Below are 16,526 nucleotides of genomic sequence, written 5' to 3' on the forward strand. Positions count from 1 at the left end.
TAATCCCTGTTTTTCAGTTAATGAACCTAAATTTGTGTTCTAAAAAACAGAGTGGATTTATATTAGGAAAAAAGTGTTCTTTCACCTAAGAATCCACTTGACCACTTGACAATCCACCAAATCCACCAATTTGACCTGTTATATCACATATAATATGACCTGCTATATCATAATTTTTATGTGATTCCTTTTGGAGTCCATAATGCAGACTATCCACAAAGGCAGAAACATTGAGATAGGGCTAAGCTACTCAGGAAAACACATATTATTTCCATTCCTTTTACAAATTTGAGAACCCTCCAAGAGTCTAATTCTAACTTGCTTTGCATCATGTTATTGTCCAATTCAAAGCTGTTATTATCCACAGACTATAAATAAAATCTAAATCCTTAATGCCTGCAGATTTTTGCACCTTCAATAATTAATAGGTACAAAAATAAATGGGATGATAAATGAAACAAATGAATACTATTTCATTTGTATGTTTTCCTACTTACATTTAAAGATAATCATTAAAGGAAGAAAACACTATTGCAAAAAGAAAAGTATAATATATCTCAAAGCCAAATTTGTGATTTTAAATTTGTAGAAAACTTAAGAATATCTAAACTACTGATTATACTTTACTACTGAAATTTACTTCACTGTCATTAGAGGTAAGATATATGTGTAAAAACTAAAATAATTCAGTGTGCTCTATATTTTCATTACAGAGCTTTTCTTTTTATTTTGCCCAAATAAATGGAGAACATGAGATATAATCCGAAAATCATACTTTTGAAGTTTTGAGCCTTATCTGTTTCTTAAAGATTTCCCCTTGAAGGGTCACAAGCCATTTTTTGTGGCCAAAATTCTCATAAACAATATGGTTAGTCGCAATTTCACATTGAAAAATATCACAGAATAATAATATAGACTTAATGGTAAAAAGGTATTAACTAGACAAATATTAGTGGAACAGCAACAGGTGGAGGAAGGGAAGGAAAACAAAATTTTAAGAAAAGACTGTTTAGTCATTTCAAGTTTCAATCCGTTTACTTCCAAGTGATTAGGGCTGCAGTAGTGCAATACACAACCTTAAAAACATAATTTATAGTTTATTATTTAAATGACACTTCATTTTCCTATTGCCTGCAAATTATTAATTAAAATAATATCTCTTCCCTATTCTTCATCTTTTTTCCTTTTCTTTTCTTTCTCATTTTCTAGCTCTTGATTCTCTCTACTTCTATATCACCTCATAATCTGATGTTTCCTCTTCAGTGAAGTATTTTGTATGCTGGTAAACATGAAAGTAATATTATTCAGATTTACTGCTGTTGCTATACCTAGGGATTTTATTTGAATTTATTGGTACTTGTCTATCATTCCTAACTGCCCTACAGTAACTGTCAAAAGGTGAAGTTCTGAATATTAACCCAAGGAAATATTTGAAATATGTAAATGAAAATATTTTATCACATACACACACACACACACACACACACACACACTTCTCTCCTTCCTAAACTTCTTATCTCATAAGAGTATCTGATGCCAGAGCATGAAAAGTGTATTAAGAGCTTAACATCAGTATTAATAACTCAGATTTAAAACTCTTAGCAATTAATTAAGATTAATGACAGAAGTCATCCCATTTTCTCCAATGTAACACTTCCTCACATCTTTTCAATCTCCCATTCATGAGCCCCTCCATGCTCATTTCAGGCTGTGAAAAACGAAGGTCCTGAAACTTTGATCCTGTTATCTGCTGCTTTTTGTATCTGAGATTAAGGAAGTAGACATCGGCAAATTTACAACCAACAGCTCAGACAGCTGTCCTACTTTAAGCAGTTAATGGAAAAGGAACTAATCTAGTTAAGAGCATAGGACTAGTTCATAAATCTGGATTCAGAGGACAGTTAAAACCATCCCACCTCTTCTGGAGAGTAGTAACTGAATTAAATTCTCTTCTCACTGTTTGTTGAGAAGAGCCAGCATTTCTGTAAACTGGACTAATGAGGCACTCAGAGCTAACATAAGCCACATATAGGCCAGCACCATAGATGATTATGCAAAAGATTAATTAACATTAAAATATATGATTTGGCTAGGACAAATACAGATCTCACAAGAATTCCGACCACTGAATATTTTTCTTAAATAGAATATGAAATAAAGATCAAATCTGTTTTTAAAAAATGAAAAAAATGCAACTGCAAGCAAAAAAAAATTCTGAAAAAGACAATAAAAATTAAAAGCCTTCATTTGTTCAAAATTTAGCCTAAAGGAAAATGATTGTGTTAAGTTTTTATAATTCAGAAAATGTTCAATAGATTTAATTATAATTTAAAAATTAATAATCCAAAATGACTAATTTTAGCCCCATATAAATAACATTTTTATGTATCATCATTCTTAGCCATATTTTTGTAGAAAATAATTCAAACTTGTTAAATTTCAGAATTGTTCTGTCTTATTTTTCTCAGTAGCTTAATTTATAAGTAGTAAAATAATAAGTAAAGATAACAGAAATGTTTAAATTCCACAAATTCAAATGATACCTCTCTTATGAATCACTAGGATCTAATGCACATATTAACTTATAATTTATATTCTTAATTATAATAAAACTAAGAGGAACTATAATAGACAAAATTCCGTTCCTCAAATCAATATCTCATGCATAATACAGGGTAATTATGTTATCTGATGGCATAGGAGACTGTACCCAGAATTAGAAAGTTAAAATCTTGACCCTGCTCACTGAGCTGTGGGAACCACAATGGTGTGCTTAAGTCTAGTGGGCCTCAGTTTAGATACATCTGGTGAGGGATAGAGCAAATGATTGAGAGAAAAGTTATATAACTACAATTTGAAAGTCATACATAAGGAAAATGGCTAAGTCCCACTAAACACAGATAATGTAGTGACAACAGGGCGTCGAAGCGGAAAATTCATATAAGCTCTCAGAGACATGCAAGTGGAATTCAAGATGGAAGGTCGCATTGTCTAAGAATGATGTCTAACGATGTCTCTAACGATGAGGACAAAGCAGTGGAAGCCTCAATCAATGTTAGGAAGTCAGACAAGGGAGAGAAATGAAAGAATTAGAGAAAGATAATGGGAGAGTAATCCCTCTTTACTCCAGAAATTTATCTGTATGCTATGTATGTAAACATGCTATTTGAACGTTTTATTGCAATGTTTTACAGACTTACTAACTCTTTTAGGCAACTAAGATTTGAGATGGGCGTATGTGCGTGTGTCTGTGTGTGTGTCTCACCAATCTGCACTAGGTTCGGCCTTAAAGCTATTTAAATAAAATAAAGTGAACTCATAATTAACTACTAAGAAATCATTTATGTCAGGAAATGGCTCTAGAAAACAAAAGTGCTTGATTTAAAAAAAATTAGAAAACTCTAATATGATTCAAAACAAAAGTATGCTTAGTACTGGATATGATTATGAAATTTAATATATATATTATGTATTATTTTCAGTATATTAACCTCTTACTAAGAAGCATTATGGGAACCTAAAGTATCTTTCTGCCACATTTTCCAAGTGAAAAGAGCTCTTTAAGGAGAAAGAGATGATGTATATCAGAGAATAAAATTACTGTGAAATGGCAATGAGTTTGTAGAAACTATCCCAACTTTATAAGTTTTTTAAAAGCATAAGGAGAAAAAAAACTTGTAATTATTTGAAACTAAGAAAGTATTAACCCAAAGCCAGAAAAAATAAAATGGTAAACAAATGTCCAGGGGTATTCTTTCATTTCTCCTTATTTTCTGTTTCCTTATCTCTTTTTTTATGTTATTTGCAAAGTTTGAAAAATAGATTATTTTTATTTTATACCTCAAAATTATATCAGTTTCAAAATTCTTAAATGTCAGAGGTTGGAATTTGATTCAGAGTACAATTAGTGGAAAATATAAATAAAAATGACATGGAAAAATTTTTAAAGAAATTACTTAGTCTAATTATTACTATTGCATACTACTATATATTAGTTTCTATGTTATACAAATCCTAGTGTTTTATTTATAAATAAAAATGAGAGATATTTAGCAAAGTTGAAAAGGCATTTGTAAGTACATTTTTAGGAATAAAGGGGCAATAAAAGCTTCCTACTCAAGCCAATTTCCTTAACTGAGTTATAAAGCTTTCCTTAAACTAAACTTATAAATGGGGTTCTGGTAGACACAAAGGCACCATCATAATGCATTCTATTTAAGTAACAAACTGTCTACAAAAAAAATGCACTGTATCCCCCCTTGGACTGGGTCTTCTGAGCTCTAAATTTAAAAATGAGTATTTAACACATGTAGAATAATGTAGATTTCTGTAAATTATTAGAAATTATAGTAATTTATTTAAATATATATTTAAGCCTCTGTAATAAAAAGTATATAAAAACCATACATAAACTAGCCAAAAAATGGAAAATAAAGCTTAAAATTTATCTGTGTTGACATTTCTGCTCCCCATTGGATGATTTAATTGATGTCTTCAAGGTATTCTACAACACAGCCATATGTTGAGCCTCAGAAAATAATGTGTTTAATCCTGGACCACCAAGACATTTCGAAAGTATTCTTTTTTTTATTATTGTTATTTTTTTAAGATGGGATCTTGCTCTGTCACCCAGGCTGGAGTGCAATAGTGTGATCATGGCTTACTGCAGCCTTGACATCCCTGGCTCAAGCAATCCTCCCACCTCAGCCTCCCAGGTAGCTGGTACTACAGGCATGTTCCACTCTATCAGGCTAATATTTTGTTTGTATTTTTTGTAGAGACGGGGTCTCCCTAGGTTGCCCAGGCTGGTCTCAAACTCCGGGACTCAAGGGATTCTCTCATCTCTGCCTCCCGAAGTGTTGGGATTGCAGGTGTGAGCCCCACACTCAGCCAAAAGTATTCTTTCAGAGTGCCAAAGCTCACTGATGATGATGAAAAGAAGTTACATTTCTAAAACCAGTGCATTGAGAAGAGGTATTTACACTAATCATTTTTTGTTTTTTGTTTATCAAAAGGTTGCTGATGAAATTTTAATCAAGATAAATATTTATCTAAACTTGGAAATTAATACATAAAATGTATATGATTCCACTAAATAGCTAATAATGCCTAAATGGGGAGGGGAGACAACTAAGTACTCAAGTTCTGTTTATAGGTTCTTTGAAAAAAAATCAATTTTTTGTAATTTAAATGATTAAATTTTGCATATTCTGCATTTCACTTCAGGAAACCAGACTGAGTCAACACCTTTGCCAACTTATATACCTAATTAAGAGATTATTTTATTGAAACTAAGAAATGTTATGAAAAAGCATTCTATTTCATGAATCTGTTATTTTCCACTGAAACAGTTCATGATATACACAGTGAGCAAATATGTCCTATAAGAATATATACATATATATAGTTATAAACATGCTATATGCACATTCATATATATATATACACACTCTCCTAAAACAGTCAGTGGGATAGTAGTAATAATGGCATGTTCATGAGATGGATTATTCTAGTAAAAATTTATCTTTCAAATATGTATAAACTGAAGTTAATTACTTCCATTAATTTAAATGGAATATGATGGTATTTTAAAGATGCCCTGAAAGGTAAAGGCCAAAGATAATAATAATGATAGATAATATAAAGAACGGAAAAGTCTACTGGTATTCTTTTCCAGCTTTGTTGCATCAGAATTGCCCTAAAGAAACTATAACAAATTTCAGATCTTATAGAAATAAAAGGTAAACAATGGGTTTACAGTTTTTAAACATTTTTATATTTTCTATTCTGTCACTTTAATATATAAAAGGAAATGAATAGAAATACATGGGCATTTTATACATGATAGGACTGACTCAATTAGGCTACAATAAAGGGTTATTTTTTCTAAAGCCCCTAAAATCTTGTTACAAAGTTCAGCTATATGGCACAAAATATTTGGATGGAAACTAAAAACTAAATTTAAGAATGTAGCCCTTTTTAAAAATAATGATTTTTGGGGTAATAATATTGAGTAGCCCAGGCTATCAATATACATATATTTTAATGATTTTTTTTTTTAAGAATGCAGTCATTAGCAGCATAATTCTAGGCACTGAAGACATCTGAAGCATCAAATCAATTGAGTGAAGGTTTCAATCTGCTCTGAAAGACCCACTAGTGGTTACACTTCGCAACTGTGATGGGAACATAATGGCAGTGTGATGCAGAATCTCTACTATCCAGATGCTTGTTATATTTGAAGATGACATGGTTTAAGAGTGCTAAGCACTGGGTGATTTGTTAACATAATGGAGTACAAAGCCATCCTTGAGAAGGTTGTAATCATTTAAGAAGCCACCATTAAAAAGGGCAAGGCCAGTGTGAGCCTGAAAATTCACAAGCAGGACTGAAAGGCACGAGCATAAATTTAGAACTAGAGATGTAAACAAGAGGTAGAGCCCAAAGCCTTTGCCTCTGACGTTATCAGGAGTCTCTGGTCCCTTTTAAATGAACTTGTGCAACCTGTCTTCTCTGATATTTTTGTGGGTTTTGCTGTAGATTTAAAAAATTGGAGGATTGAGATAGTGTTCTGTCAGACTGAATATTCTTGAGAAAGCAATCGCCGTCAATCATTTCAAAAAAATGAAATTACATCTGCACAACTGACAAAAGTCCTCTCAATATACTGAAAAATATTTGTTGCTTATTTCAACAAGACATAAAAACTTTGTTACATACTACCATCTGCCCTTAGGCCATTGCTCCCTGGCTACTTCTCTCTCCAAAGGATACTTTTGAGTCAGCATCTCTCCTTTTTCTCAAGAAAGGGAGCCTAAATTTTAGGAATGATAATATTTTACATTACTATAGAATCTTTATTATCTTACCATTCCCAGGAGCTCTTTCTTATCAGGCTAATATTTTAACCAATTCTATTATGTCATATTTACGTGTGCAAAATTAAGGAGTTTTTGCACTATTTTCATTGAAAAGTCAACAAATTCTTGAATTTTTTTGTTTCTGGCTGAATGTAGGTAGTAGAGGAGGAGAACCGCCCAAAAAGAAAATGTTTGCTTACTTTCAACTTAACATTTTATTTTTTATATGCAACTATAGGAATGAAGTCTTTATGAATAGGAATCAATTAAAGTCAATTCAATTTTGTAAATTTTGTTTTACTAAAAAATTACATCCATCTGCAAAAAATTTAATTCAATTTCATCTCCGTGTAATAAGAAACCTTATAAAGTTTAAAAACAAATGGTGGATGTACTTGACGAGTGTTACTAGGATTCTTCAACTGCTGTATATACTTTTATGTCTGCTTGCTGGTGAGGACAGACTGCCTTCTGAAGGTTAACATAACCTCGATTACAGCCAAGAAGCTCCTTGGAGATTTAATTGGTTTGTGGAACTACTCCAAAACTAGTGCTGCGCTTTCTTCTTTCTCTGCCTTTCTGCTTCTCTAACGCTCTCTTTTCAAATCAAAAAGGAGAACGCATGGTAATGCATCATTTATAAATTACCTTGTTACTGCGAAAAACAAAACACTGCTTTGAAAACCAAACAAACTCCTGCTGCGGACTCCGGCATGTTTGATGGAGGCCCTTCAAAAGAGTCCACGGCTTAATGGAGGTTGTTTATGTGGAGACTTCGATCTGTACCTGCTGTCCCCTGTCACTCCCTGGAAACTTGGCGGCAGATGTTGCAGCGTTAAGTTGTCTCTGAAGTGGCTTTCTGTCCTCGTCTCCCCACCGCAACGGAGTCAAACTACATTAGATCTCTTATTTGTGCCTAAGGCAAGTTTGGGAGCGCAGCTGTGTCCACCCCCACTCCTACCTTTGGTGTTTCAGGCCTCCAGGCAGCCAGAGTGAGACCAAAACGGTTCTGCCGCTCTCAACTACCTCCGCTGACAATCCGGCCGCTCGCTGCGGGCTGGGGAGGCCGCTGCTGCCGCTGCAAACAGATGTCAGCGACAACCTGCTAGCTTACACCTGGACGCGCGGCCCTCACCTCGCGCGCCGCGCTGAAACATTCATGACTCGGAGGACCTCCCGCTGCAATCAAAGCCCGGGCCCGGCGTGCGGCCCGCGGACCCCGCCACCTCTGCGAGAGCTGGCGCGCGGAAGAGAGCGCGAGAGAGGGCCCGAGCGGGAGACTGCTCGCCCGCTTTGATACTTTATGCCTGAACTTCAATTACTTGATCAAGGACTTCAATTCAGCAGTGAATTCTTCCACAAACGTGCCCGGTGCGGCCTCCGAGCCATAAAAGGGGCGCATTTGGCTGGAAATTCAGCGTGACGGGACTTACAGAGTAAATGTGCGTGACTCTGGGTTGAGTTCTAGGAACGCTGATTTGTTTATACAACTAAACTTGAGTCTCAAGAGGCAGAATCTGCAGTAAACAATTATAAATAAATGACAAGATTGTTTTCCTAGGTAGAAAACATGCTGTTGACTAGGCAGAGGTCGTGTTATTTAGAACCATTAGCCACAACCTGAAAACAACTGTGTTTTATTGTCTCTCAAGTGGCATGAAGTTTGTTTTGCCTTTTTTTAGAGTCACTATTACTTCCCTTAAGAAAGGAAGCATTCTCATTTACTTCTTGACAATACACATCAAGTTCCATCCATTTCTAACTAAAAAAATTGTTTAAACTCTTCCTGATTTCTACAGTTTAAAAATTGCTTTATAATCACACACATGGAACTTGTATACCTGTGTAAATACTTCATAAGAAGCATAATCAAAAGTAAATATTATGCATATATACACACAAAAACCATTATGAGCACAGAAAACACAGGAAAATAAAATTATTTGCAAAATATATTCACCAATTTATATGTTGATAAGAAAGTTTATTTTAAAAAGAATTGACCTTAACAGACAATAACATTTGTTCCAGTGAACTTTTTGCTATGCATAGACAATTCTTTTAGAGGGAATCAGTGTATCTAATCTAAGCTGATACAATGCTATTGACAAATTTCCTAATATTCCTAATATCAGATAATTTGTTCAGAACAGATTTGTTGATATAAAAGTGATATACATTTTCAAAGGGCAATGGACAGCTCTTAAAAATATAAAATCTTTCATGAATTGGTCTCAGTTCAATGTTTTTCATTTAATCAGATTTTGATTGACATTAGGGATGTAAATTTGCAAACAATAGGATTTCACCCTTGCTTAGAGCCCAATTGTAGGTGTGTGTGATTATTTAAAGCTAACAAAAGAACTCCAGGACTAATTTTTCTCATTCAATGAATGATTATGCCAGGACTTAGAGACACACACACACACACACACACACACACACACACACACACACTACTCTGAAGTCAATTCATTTTCTCCTTTCTTGAAGCAAATATAAATGTAGACAGATAGACAGTTATTTAAAGAACAGCCAGAGAAGTAGAGGATACTACCACTTGGGCATCGTAGTCCCCTAAATTTTAATTTTCTTTAGTACATGTAATTCCATGAGATAAACCACATCTATATAAACTAAATTGGTAAAAACCATAAGGTTCAGTAACTTTAATTTTTTACCAACTAACCACAGTAAGTAGAAGGTAGTGGTGAGCTATGGATGTCTTCTCATGCATAGATAAAGCATTACCAAAGCAGATCATCCCATTTTAATATCATGTATCCAAATTAGCTGTGCCAAATATACTCTAAATTTCTGATACTCTTCCTGCCTCTGCGTCATTATTTTCTGAATAGGTAAATTACTGTAAGTTCCCCAAATGAAAGATACTCTAAAGCAAAAAAGAACTGAGATTTAAGAAATATTATGTGCTCTTTCTATAAAACAGAAATAAAATTTGTAGGATATTAGAGTCTCAATACAGATTATATCACTGCCCCATTGCAAATATGATTTTATTTAAACAAATAATTAAATATTACTTTTTGGATAATAATATTTGTATGTTTACACTATTTTAGAGACTAAAAAAAAATCACTGAAATATTTACCATGATTAAGTGTCCTCTGATTGCTGCAGATTCTTTTTGGCACAAGTTGCCTTTGTCAATAAAGATATTTACTGTGCTGGTGACTATAAGAATAGGGCAACCGAAGGCTTCATTTGTTCACAAGAAGCCAACTGAAAATTAACATATAAAAATGTATAAACTAGTATAAGAAATTGTCAAAACAAAGTGAAAGCATAGTGGAAATAAATGTATTTAAGAAGAAACAAAGAAAAAAGAAGAAGGAAGGAAGGAAAGGAGGGAGGGAAAAAGGAAGGTGGGGAGGAAGGGAGGTATGATAGCCCTTTAGAGATGGTGAAACCAAAATAGTATGGTTTCCTAATACATACTGTAAACTTATAAAAAATGTTGGGGCCCTTCGATTATCCTAATAATGTACAGAAAGCTATTTCACTAAAGTAGTGGAATAATTCTTGCTGTGTATTTTTATGATTAAATCTCTGGGAAAATGTAGGTTAAGGTTTATATGTGTGTGGGATAGGAAATTTATATGGGAGTTAATTTTATGAAATAAAGAAGACCTGGTTGATGATGTGGAGTTGATATAAATTCAGATTTTTTTTTTTTTTTTTTTTTGAGATAGGGTGTCCCTCTGTTGCCCAGGCTGGAGTGCAGTGGTGCGATCTCAGCTCACTACTGCAACCTTCACCTCGTGGGTTCAAGTGATTCTTTCACCTCAGCCTCCCGAGTAGCTGGAACTACAGGTGTGCCTCACCACGCCTGGCTAATTTTTGTATTTTTTGGTAGAGACAGGGTTTCACCATGTTGGCCAGGCTAGTCTCCAACTCCTGGCCTCAAGTGACCCACCTGCCTCGGCCTCCCAAAGTGCTGGGATTACAGGTGTGAGCCACCACACCTGGCCACATTCAGGTATTCTTAATAATCTTTGTGAAACAATGAAAATGGAAAGCTGGGAAATAAAAATGTGGGGGGTGGGGGTAAAGATTTCTCAAGTTGTCTAAAAGGTAAAGGTCATATGCTGGTAACTACAGATTTGACATAAAACCTCAGTCTAAAACAAAATAATAAATATTATAAAAAACCACTAGCAAGAAACATAAAGGCAAAACAGCAAATCATGCCAAGCTTACCTGATTTTCTTGAGTGAAGACTGTGTGGTCAGTTTGGTTGGATGGGTGAATAGATAGATACACATTATACCTTAAATTCAGCAAGGAATTTAACACAATTTATTAAATATCCTTGGGAATCATGTAGTAAACTGAGTTTGTACTTTTGGGTAGGTTCCCAGCTTTAACATAGTAATGACACTTAACTGTGAAGTGTCCATCTGTGAGAAAAGGCTCTCATGGGATGCCACACTGAGGTTTCAACACTGGCTTGAAATAAAAATTTGCAGGTAAGAAAACATCAGAAGTACTAAAGCTAAAAAGAATAGGTATGATGATAAAAGATTAACTCAGACTGCATCAGGCACACATAGAATCATAATATGTCTCTGATAAAAAAACAAATCAATTAATTGAATCAACAACTGATGTTTACTAAGCCTGAAGTCCCGCACTTAAGTAAAAACAAATTTTAAAAAAGGTATAAATAGCATAGAGTGGAAAAAGTGGGGTTTTAGTTAACCTCACATAATAAAAGTCAATTATATTTTATCTATATCTCTGAGGTTCAGAATCTTTGAAAACTGAAAGTTTTATCCTACATTTGTCACCAAAATTCATTTGGAAGCAATGAATTTTACAATTCATACATATTAATATATGATAGAATAATGTCTGAATAATATGATTAGGAGATGATGCTTTACATAATATTTGATACATAGATTATATCATATTCCTAAAATCAGAAAAATCCTGAATTTTGTAATAATCTGACCTCAAGAGTTAGAATAAGGGCTTTGGACTTGTCTTAGACAAAAGTGTGAACATATTTATTAAAAACAAAAGAAAAGAAAAAGGAAGAAAATCTTGGTCAAAATAATGGAAAGGGAAGCATTATTCTTCAAACATGAAAAAATAAATAATTTAACCTGCTGGGGCAACATTTGAAATATTACAGCATTATAATTTAAGAAGAATGTTAAATTTATTTGATATCTAACAGATTACCTGATATATGTTAGGCACTAGGTAAATATTTGTTGAATGAATGATTATAATGCATCATTTTAAAAACTAAACATACCAAATTTATCTAAACTCACATATTTCTTCTTTTCTATTCCCAGTGAATCTTTCTGGTTTTCACTTCTGAACCCCAGATTATCTAGCAAACCACGAATCACTGCCTCAGTGACTTTGCTCGTGATGCCACATCTATGGAAATGTTCATTCTACGTATCTCCTACCTATATTCAAAGACAGGGCACCTATATTTTTGAAGAAGCTTTCCCTAATCTCTCCTGAGGGAGAGCTAATCTTTATTTTCCTATGCACTCAAGAGTACCCAGAACACATTCCAGAATAGATCTTATTTTTGCACATGTCTTGTTTCCCAAAGTTCAGGTTTCTTAAGGGCGGAGGCTGCTGTTTGTTTCTACCCTTCGATATTACCTGATGCCATTGCTTTTACATATTTATAATCCAAAAATTATTGAATTGAATCAAATAGAAATAATGAAAGACTATAAACTAAATTGCAATCATGACAGTTAAAAGAAAATATAAAGTATTAGCAAGAGAGCTGAGACCACTGTCTGTTTTTATTGGCTAGTATATATTCAATGTTAGCTCAATACCCAGCACTTAATAAGGTGAAAATTATTGAACAAATAAACTAGTGTCTAACCTGGGGAATAAAAACTAAGATGATGCATGAAAACAATTTTAAAATACATGAAGTTAAAGTCTAGCATGTAGAAGAAAAAGAAGAGTTAGTACATGTTGTTCCAGAACAGAACTCCAGATCCCGGATGAATTTAAAAAGATGCAAATGTCATTATGTGAAAACTTTTTATGAAGAACCACAGTGATTGGATCACGAAAGAGACTGCTTTATAAACCAACTAGTTCTCTCTACTTATGGTCTTAGCAAACAGTAAATGATGATCTGTTGGGAAAACTCCGGGAATAAATTTTCTCAAATTGCATTTTTTTTTTTTTTTTTTTTTTTGAGACGGAGTCTCGCTCTGTCGCCCAGGCTGGAGTGCAGTGGCAAGATCTCGGCTCACTGCAAGCTCCGCCTCCCGGGTTCATGCCATTCTCCTGCCTCAGCCTCGCGAGTAGCTGGGATTACAGGCGCCCGCCACCACGCCCAGCTAATTTTTTGCATTTTTAGTAGAGACGGGGTTTCTCCGTGTTAGCCAGGATGGTCTCGATCTCCTGACCTCGTGATCCGCCCGCCTCGGCCTCCCAAAGTGCTGGGATCACAGGCGTGAGCCACCGTGCCCGGCCCTCAAATTGCATTTTTAAAAAAATCCCCTGAAGCTGAAGTTCATGAAGTTTATCCCCTTGTTAAAACAGAGGAATGATCATGTTGACACACAGTGAAACAATTCTAATGAGGTAAGAGGCAGTACTGGATTCTGGAGGTGAGGCTTGGACACCAGACCTAATTGATGATTAACTAAAACAGGGACAGGGCGAAAACACTTTCCCATAAGACACACTGACCAGGGTGCCATGTCAGTTTGCCATTGCCATGGCCAACACCCAGAAGTTACCACCACTTTCCATGACAATGACCCAATGACCTGGAAGTTGTCACACCTTTTCTAGAAATGTCTGCATGATCCACCCCTTAATTTTCATATAATTAAAAGTGGGTATCAATATGACTACAGAACTGCCTCTGAGCTGCTCCTCTGGGCACACTGCCTATAGGGTAGCCCTGCTCCACAAGGAGTAGTACCTCTGCTGCTGCTATGCACTGTCGCTTCAACAAAAGTTGCTAACACCTCTGGCTTACCCTTGAATTCTTTTCTGGATGAAGCCAGGAACGTTCCTGGGCTAAGCTCCAATTTGGGAGCCCTCCTGCCCTGCATCAGATTCCTTCTTAGATGAAGTTAAGAACTCTCCCAGGCTAAGCTTCAATTTTGGGGCTCACCTGCCCTGCATCACTACTATTATGAACTGTACTGTCTCTGAACCAAACCTATCTATTGTTACATATGAAAATGTTTTAATCAATTTTTCTTACATCAATACAATGGGAAATAGTACTACTATATTACTGAAATTACAAAACTAGAGTAATTGTAGCCACATTTCCAAAACAAAAATACAGCCTCAGACAGGCTTCCCTGGTGGGGTAAAAATATATACATATACATATGTGTGTATGTGTGTGTGTTTATCACTATCACAGATTTTTATAATGCTTTATAACTTTAAAGACACTTTTACATAATAATCAAGAAATTTGATTACATCAACTGTTGAAGGCAGGGAACATATTTATACCTATAAAACAGATTCTGAGGCCTTTGCCCTAGGCCTTATTGCTACTAAAAGCTACTAAATGCTGGAGAAGGACTTCAGCTACTAACTCCCAGTCTGTTGGAATATTTTGTCTTCAAAGTCAAGGGCTGATGCAATGATTGTGCTTATTAAAGAATGTGTACAAATGACCAGAATCGTAAAGAATTTCTTGAAAAGGGAATGCTGTAAAAATGTAGTTTGAAGATGCAGTCTAACAATAGGTAATTTATAGAAAACACTACGTAATAGAAATCTACACTTGACAGTATTTCCTTCCTCAAGTGCAATAGGGCTTTAACATCATTTTTTATTACTATTTCCCTGCATTCATTATACTGACCCAAGCAGTTAGCTCTTTCTCAATACATTCCCATATACAAACCTCATCTCCTTCCTGAGGTCGCATCAGAGAAACCCGGTCATACTGCCGCCTCAACAAAGCCCAGAGAGCATCAAGACGACCCTAAGGGAAAATTAGATTTGTGAATTCCCAGAGAATGTCCTCAGTCTCTATGTACTGAATAAATGAAGATGTAAAACGAAGAAAGTAAAATCTTCTTTACCCTCATTTCTTTCATAAGGTAAACTAACAAGTAATAAAAACCTAAAGGTTCTTATTGCCAAGAAAGTATTCAGCTGTTAAGATGTACAATGAATATCTGCAATTTCATCTACCCTCTTTCAAGTAGCTGGGGTACTTGAAAAAAAGTTACAATTGTAACTTGAAAAAAGTTACAATGTCTCCAGAAGTTTTGAGTTAAATTACACAAAATCTGGACACGTACCTTAATTGGGGTGTACCATTTTGTCTGAGGAGGCTGGTGTGTGGGTTTGGGTCGAGGTGGTCTAGGCCTGATGGGTTCCTCTGTTTCTTCAGGAATCTTCACCACAGCATTTTTGGCTTTCTCTAGCCTTGCACCTTCCTCGGTAGATCCTTTATCACCCCAACGAACCTGTAAAACAAAGGGAGAGTACTGTTGTAAGACATAAAGTGTCCTAGAGGAACAGGCTCTTATTGAGCCTATGGTCCTTTAGTTCACATCTCAGAGTGAAAAAGAAGATGAGCAGGTATCCTAATTCCTAATTTCTCCTCTTCAGAGGCTGAATAGGTTTCTCACCACTCCTTACTGTATTTAATATGAAGATCCAAAAAAAAAAAAAACCCTTTGTAAAAAAATCTGGAGCCAACTAAATTTGAAGCAACCATTTTTCCATAGTTTTAAATAAAGAGTCCATTTGTGGTTTACATATGAAATGCATGACAGTGTGTAATTCTGTTCTCTAATTTGGTTTGTTCTCCTGCTAGCTAAACACATACCCATATGTAGTGATGACACTGGAAGAAATATATGAAAATGATGATAGTTAGCATTTACTGAGTGATTACTATGTGTCAGTCTGCATTTAATCCATACAAAAATGCAGTGAGATAGAGACTCTATTTTCTTCTTTCCAGATGAGGCATAAGGAGGTTAAGTGATATGCCCAAAGCCAGCTAGTAAGTGACGGGGCAGGGATTCGAACATGGATTGAAATGGGTTAATAAGTTTCCAATTGGTTAGAATTTTACAAATGTATTTTATACAAAAGAGTTGCTTCTTCCAAACTTTTCATCACATTTGATTAAGGCAAAAAGTATGATCTGAACATTTAGTTTTTGAAAGTAAAATAATTATATATCAGTTTTCTCTACTTTTATAGTTCTACTATGTAATGTAGTGTTCAGCTTTTAGTTCCCAAGCTCACCTGAGTATGGTTGTGTGGCATATGATTTTTTTCATTGAGGAGGTCAAATCTGAAAAGGCTGCTTTGAAAACAAAAGTTCAGGAACACTAGAGAATTCCACAAATTATAGCAAATTTCCTCCTCTGAAAACTCTTGACATTAAAAAACCATAAGATCAAATGATTGTTTTATTTTTCAATAGACAGAAATTAAGAGCTAAATTTGAGTCAAACTGGGCATGTAAAAATAGGATGCAGCCCCTGGAGAAGAGCTTGTCCAACCAGGAGTAGTGGAAAGTCCTACAAAAACCAAGGACATCACCAAAGATGGGCAAGGTCAGAGGAGTGAAGCTCTAAAAACCTATACTAAGACCTACCCAGGGCACACTATGACACACCAGAGTTAAGTGATTTCTAAAA

General features: G+C 35.0%; 1 protein-coding gene across 3 annotated transcripts in view; it reads right to left on the reverse strand.

The window, feature by feature from the left end:
• The window catches only part of ANTXR2 (ANTXR cell adhesion molecule 2), a 159,527-nt gene that overhangs the window by 51,751 nt on the left and 91,250 nt on the right, over positions 1-16,526 (reverse strand). For all 3 annotated transcript variants that reach the window (XM_002814915.6, XM_002814916.4, XM_009240137.4), the window contains exons 15-16: positions 15,168-15,335; positions 14,765-14,845 (exon numbers count right to left, since the gene is read on the reverse strand). In XM_002814915.6, coding sequence (XP_002814961.1) covers positions 14,765-14,845; positions 15,168-15,335 — 249 coding nt within the window. The remainder of the gene's footprint in view (positions 1-14,764; positions 14,846-15,167; positions 15,336-16,526) is intronic.

This window comes from Pongo abelii, chromosome 3, assembly GCF_028885655.2.
Source record: "Pongo abelii isolate AG06213 chromosome 3, NHGRI_mPonAbe1-v2.0_pri, whole genome shotgun sequence".
NCBI lineage: Eukaryota > Metazoa > Chordata > Mammalia > Primates > Hominidae > Pongo > Pongo abelii.